Source organism: Neophocaena asiaeorientalis, unplaced genomic scaffold, assembly GCF_003031525.2.
Source record: "Neophocaena asiaeorientalis asiaeorientalis breed wild unplaced genomic scaffold, Neophocaena_asiaeorientalis_V1.1 scaffold266, whole genome shotgun sequence".
Taxonomy (NCBI): Eukaryota; Metazoa; Chordata; class Mammalia; order Artiodactyla; family Phocoenidae; genus Neophocaena; species Neophocaena asiaeorientalis.
In genome coordinates, this window is record NW_020172449.1 from 254,474 (window position 1) to 261,097 (window position 6,624).

General features: G+C 36.1%; 1 protein-coding gene across 1 annotated transcript in view; it reads left to right on the plus strand.

Annotated features, from left to right (window-relative positions):
* Nucleotides 1-3,485, plus strand: part of MMP20 (matrix metallopeptidase 20) — a 50,195-nt gene extending 46,710 nt beyond the window's left edge. Inside the window, exons 9-10 of the mRNA XM_024737351.1 lie at nt 2,273-2,376; nt 3,385-3,485. Coding sequence (XP_024593119.1) covers nt 2,273-2,376; nt 3,385-3,485 — 205 coding nt within the window. The remainder of the gene's footprint in view (nt 1-2,272; nt 2,377-3,384) is intronic.
* The last annotated feature ends 3,139 nt before the right edge of the window (nt 3,486-6,624 follow it).

Below are 6,624 nucleotides of genomic sequence, written 5' to 3' on the forward strand. Positions count from 1 at the left end.
ATATAAAATGTAAGATTTTAAATGTCACCATCACCCACCTTAGCAAACTAAACAGACAGATAAAAAGAGAAAGATTTCTTTTTCAGATTTTTCTATTGGATTAATAGTCATCATTTTCTCTTTAAAACTTATTCCTATATTATTTAAACAGTATTTAAACAGTATTTATAGTCTCAGAAAAGATCTTTACTCTCTCCTTTCATACTTTCTAGATTTCTCAATCCAATTTAAATATAATACATACAAGCAGATCCCAACTTGTAATAGGTTTCCCTATAGATATTCTTTAGTCAGTCACTTGTTTGGAGAACACCTTTTGCCATAAAACAATATAAATGGTGATTAAGTTCTCAAAATCACTCATAAATGTTTAATGAACACAAAGGTAAGGCATAGCTCTAATTATAATAGCTCAGCTTCTAATCCTCTATTCAGAGCAGACAAAAGAGGCTAAAGACATGAAAGGCTTTTCACTGTTTTCCCTGAGCTTAGGGGTCAACATTAAGCAAAGAATTCAAAATGTCATGTTTTCTGGCATCCCCCCACCACATTTCCCTCTATATCTACAGACACCAAATGTCTCTTGGTCACTTCTTTGTTCTTCCTTTTGCATCCCTCTCCCCAAATATTTTAAGCTTTGGAATTATCTTCCTCACTCCCTTCACTCAAAGCATCCATTTTCCCAGTAAAACTGCCTCAGGGAATTGAGAGAAGAAAACCTAGTGAACAAATATTAATATGTAAACAACCTGTACTTTCAGTGTCTGACTCTAGATTTCAGAACAAAAGAAGTCTAAGCCATGGGAGAGGCAATATGCCTGGCTGTTCTTTCTCTCCAGTCTTTCCCTCATTACAGTCCTGATACCTTGTAACCACTGCTTCTAATACCATACAGGTGTCCTGTCCCCACTCTTTATTGGCACTTCTGATGACAACAAAATATGGTAAATGGCTTCCATGTTTATTTGTGCTTACAGTAACTCATATAGCTTGGTTTTCCCCTTGGCCTACTTTTGGGAGATTCTAATAGCTCTCCTGGAAAGGGAGTTTGGACTCCTATTGATACTTCTAGGATTTAGCTTCCACTCCTATCCACAACACCCCATAAAGCACCTCAGTCCACTAGTCAGTTTCAGCCTGAATACTTCTTTCCCAACGTTTGATCTGCTCAGTATCATGAGAGATCTGTCCCCTGGCCTGTGCAGTCATAGTTACAAGAAAGGCACATTTCAGGAGAAGGTGGATGTGATCTGCTGCTGCAGGAAACTCTCAGTGGCCCAGGCACAGGAGAAATTGACCTTTGGGTGGGAAAGCAGTGGCGTGTCCACCTTGGGAATGTCCGCATTGGGAGCTCTATGCTAATGAAGAAGGGACTTTCTCACACTTTAAATGAAAACTTCTTGCAGGGAAAAGAGTCTGCCCTGCCTACATGCTGAACTCATACAAGTCATACTGATTCATACAAGTCACAGTCTTTTCTACAAGGGGTAATTTAGATCACAAAGAGAGGTATTAACTAATCTTCAGAGTTATCATTGCACGGTAGTTGTGGATTCAGAAAAAAAACTTAATCTACTCTTTGGTCAGTTGTATAATCTTTCTAGGAAACAAAAAAATTTAATTCAATTAAAACAATTTGAAAGGCAAAGTCTCCATTATTCCAGATTTTCTCATTTCTTGTCTTTATCTATTGAGCATTCACACATGTATTTATTCATTCACTGTGCATTATTTGTTCAATCCCTCCTCTATGGGTACACAGTAAGAAGCTCATTAATGAAAGCCTCTGTGAAGGGCTTTTAACTGTTTGGTAAGCCAAGAAATTCATACATAGAGAACAAAAGAGAGACAGAAATCGCAACAGTAAATAAAGCACTAAAAATATATGCAGAGTTCCCATTGAAAGGTAGTATTTTTTTAATTATAGAAATATGATCCTATAATTCTAAACAATATAACTATTTCTAAACAATGTATCTGGCAAAATTTTTAACAACAGAATGTTTACAGCAAATGACTCCCAAACTAGTGTTCCCAGAACCTCTGGAAACTGGGAGAGAAATGGCAGAATGTGTGTGTGTGTGTGTGTGTGTGTGTGTGTGTGTGTGTGTGTGTGTGTGTGTGTGTGAAAGACAGAGGGACAGAGAGACAGAGAGAGATCTAAAGTAAACCATAAATCAGCCCTGGCTAAATATGCCTGACTAGCGCAGTGTCTTCTACAATCGATAAATACTTCTTGTTTATATTATTTATGAAATAATATTTCTTCCAGCTATGATGAACGAAAAAGGAAAATGGAAAAAAACTATCCAAAGAATACTGAAGAAGAATTTTCAGGAGTTAATGGCCAAATAGATGCTGCTATGGAGTTAAATGGTGAGTGTTTCCACTGTAAAGTTTCTTTGTAGAAATTGTAACAAGAAATCTGGTCTCTGCTGTAACATAGAAGAAGATGGATTTCCAAATGGGAGTCCTTGGTTCTTATTTTTTTGTCCCTGAATCCCTTATAAATTTAGCTAAAAAGATTAACCACCAGAAAGAGTATAAAAAGTCTGTCATTATGGTTCTCTCTTTACAAATGGAAAGTTTTAAAAGTATAGCTTCAGTGCATTAGTCAGCTACATCATAAAGGCCATCCAGTCAAAATTACCTTTTTCATCTTTAAAATGCACATACTCTCAACCTTCCCAGGGGCTTTCCCCACACCATCACCCAACTCCTGAAATTTAACACATAGCTGGGAAAGTTGAATTGAATTGAACTGGGTTGAATAAGTTTAATTGGATCTTTTGAATCGGTCAAAACATTCTTCTTGAGTACATAGCACAGAGCTGGACACTGTTCAGAAATGCAAATACAGTTTGATATGGTCTCTGCGCTTGTGGAATGGTTATTCTCTTTGGGAAATGACCCTCTATCCAACACAGATGAAATTACTAGAAAACAAGACAATCTATAATTTAGTATTGAATTGTGTGGTAGCCTTCACAATAATTGCAAGAGGTGATCTGAGGAAGAAAAGATCAAAACGGGCATCAGGTGCTGTAGATTTCATGGTGGGACTTCAGCTGGGTTTTAAAGAATGGCTAGAGGTTTGATTAGGGAAAGAAAGCAGCGGGGGCTGGATTTCCTGGAGGGAAACAGCCTGAGTAGAAGCAAAAACCACCTCTGGCATGAGAAAAGAGATGAGAGATGATCAACATGTTAGGGGTGTCAAGTTCTAGGGCTCAGAGAGAGCTGTGAAGAGGATTAGCTAACTGCCACCTGACACGTTCTCAGTCCCCCTTTGGTGCTACCTCAAGAAAGTTACAACTACAAGACAATCCCATTTATAAATTTGCAAGTCATTTTCAGTAATCATAATTTCAACTTTGTCTCTTTTAGGCTACATTTACTTCTTTTCAGGACCCAAAGCATACAAGTATGATACAGAGAAGGAAGATGTGGTTAGTGTGCTGAAATCTAGTTCCTGGATTGGTTGCTAAATAGAAAAGTCTAGTCTTTCCTAAAGAATGAAGATGACCGAGAGCAGCTGGTAACCGGATCTTAAGGACTAAATCAGAACTCAGGTTACATATTCTTCCCATGGCCTTCAATTCTAAGGGAAATATTTGTTGAATTTGTTGAAAATAATTATGCTTCTAAACTGTTTCTTAGTTTTGGATTCAGAATTTTAATCCAAATGGAAAATTCCTATATGGTCAGTTTTACACAAAATCAGAATCAATACAATGCATGCTTCAGTTAGACACCGGTCATTTTTTTCTTACCTAATACACTGAGGCAAATTGATAAGTTTGGTTTTCATTTCCAGGAAGAAGCCTACTTGTGGACTCCCTGACATGTATTATAATTCTTTTAATAGGAAATAGCATTACTATACAAATTATAATAATTCTTTACAAGCAGTGGCTTTTTTGGCCTTAACATTTGTTATGATGAATATAAATGTATCTGCCTTTACTTTAAACATATCACAGACAACATACTGTATAAGTTTTGTTTCTCATTGTTTTTGTGTTTGTTTGTTTGTTTGACTCTATGTGTGCTCACTGGTCTTTGAAGTAGGTTACAGTGGGCAAACCTACTCAAATGGATTTTCATACTAGGTAAGAGGTGGGTGCTTTACAACAGAAAGGCTTTTAACAAAAGCCAATAAAAATGTTGTATAAGAATAGTTCCTCATTTCTCTTTCGTTAATGTTTACTAGCTTCTACCACACTTTGGCAACAAATTCTGCGTACCTATAGAAAACTCAAACCTTGGTATAGTATCATGAGTATGCAGACCCAGAAAAAATACTCATAATTCACTCTTTTTCCTTCTTCCCGAAAATAAAATGCCCTCAATGAAACTATCTTTAACCCACCTAAGTGAGTCTCTTCTGAACAGCTTTCCATTTAGGGAAGTTTATCTTTTGTTTTAGTTTTTCTCACTTCAAGCTAAACCATTTTTTTCCTACCTACTCATTAGTACAGATAAAATACAGCTGTCTGTCATTCTTATTTTTTTTATTCTTAGATTTTAGTAGTTCTACTATAAAACATTGATAAAGGAAATTGAAGATGATTCAAAGAAATAGAAAGATATCTCATGTTCTTAGATTGGAAAATTAATATTGTTAAAATGGCCATACTACCCAAAGCAATCTACAGATATAACACTATCCCTATCAAATTGCCCATGACATTTTTCACAGAACTAGAACAAATAATCCTAAAATTTATATGAAACCATAAGACACAGAATTGCCAAAGCAATCCTGAGGAAAAAGAACAAAGCTGGAGACATAACCCTCCCAAACTTCAGAAAATACTACAAAGCTACAGGAATCATGGTATTGGCATAAAATAGATGTATGGTTCAATGGAACAGAAAAGAGAGCCCAGAAATAAACCCACATGCCTACAGTCAATTAATCTTTGACAAAGGAGGCAAAAATATACAATGGAGAAAAGACAGTCTCTTCAGCAAGTGGTGTTGGGAAAGCTGGACAGCCACATGTAAATCAATGAAGTTAGAACACTCCCTCACACCCTACACAAAAATAAACTCAAAATGGCTTCAAGATTTAAATATAAGACATGACACCATAAAACTCGTGGAAGAGAACATAGGCAAAATATTCTCTGACATAAATCATAGCAACATTTTCTTAAGTCAGTCTCCCAAAGCAATAGAAGTAAAAGCAAAAATAAACAAATTGGATTTAATCAAACTTATAACCTTTTACACACCAAAGGAAACCATAAACAAAACAAAAAGACAACATACAGACTGGGAGAAAATATTTGCAAACGATGAGACTGACAAGGGCTTAATTTCCAAAATATACAAACAGCTCATACATCTCAATAACAAAAAACAAACAACCCAATCAAAAAATGGGCAGAAGACATAAATAGACATTTCTCCAAAGAAGACATACAGATGGCCAAAAGGAACATGAAAAATGCTCAACTTCATTAATTATTAGAGAAATGCAAATCAAAATCACAATGAGGTATCACTCACACCAGTCAGAATGGCCATCATTAAAATGTCTACAAATAATAAATGCTGGAGCGGGTGTGGAGAAAAGGGAGCCCTCCTACATTGTTGGTGGGAATGTAAATTGGTGCATCCACTATGGAAAACAGTATGGAGGTTCCTCAAAAAACTAAATAGAGTTGCCATATGATCCAGCAATCCCACTCCTGGGTATATATCCGGAGAAAACTCTAATTTGAAAAGATACATGCACCCCAATGTTCATAGCAGCACTATTCGCAATAGCCAAGACATGGAAGCAACGTAAATGTCCATCAACATAAAAATGGATAAAGAAGATGTGGTATATATATACAATGGAATACTACTCAACCATAAAAAAGAATGAAATCATATCATTTGCAGCAATATGGAATGACCTAGAGATTATCATACCAAGTGAAGCAAGTCAGAAAGAGAAAGACAAATACCATATGATGTCACATGGGGAATCTAAAATAATGATACTAATGAATTTATTTACAAAACAGGAACAGACTCACAGACATAGAAAACAAACTTATAGTTACCAAAGGGGAAAGGGAGGGGAGGGATAAGTTAGGAGTTTGGGATTAGCATATACAAACAACTATATATAAAATAGAAAACAACAAGAACCTACTGTATAGCACAGGGAACTAAATTCAATATCTTGTAATAAACCATGACAGAAAAGAATATGAAAAAGAACATATATATATGTATACATATAACTGAACCGCTTTGCTGTTCACCAGAAACTAACACAACATTGGGAATCAACTATATTTCAATTAAAATAAATTTTCAGTACTTCTACAATTAGATGATAAAATACATTTAACATATTTCATAGACTGGAACATCTACAGTGTTCAACAGATATTAGCTATAATTATTACCATTATTTATTAAATTTATTTCATACACTCACTAAAAAGACAATATTAGGAAGGGACTGGGGACTTACCCAGTGGCGCAGTGGTTAAGAGTCCGCCTGCCAATACAGGGGACACGGGTTCGAGCCCTGGTCCGGGAAGATCCCACATGCCGCAGAGCAACTAAGCCCGTGCCCCACAGCTACTGAGCCTGCACTCCAGAGCCAGCAAGCCACAA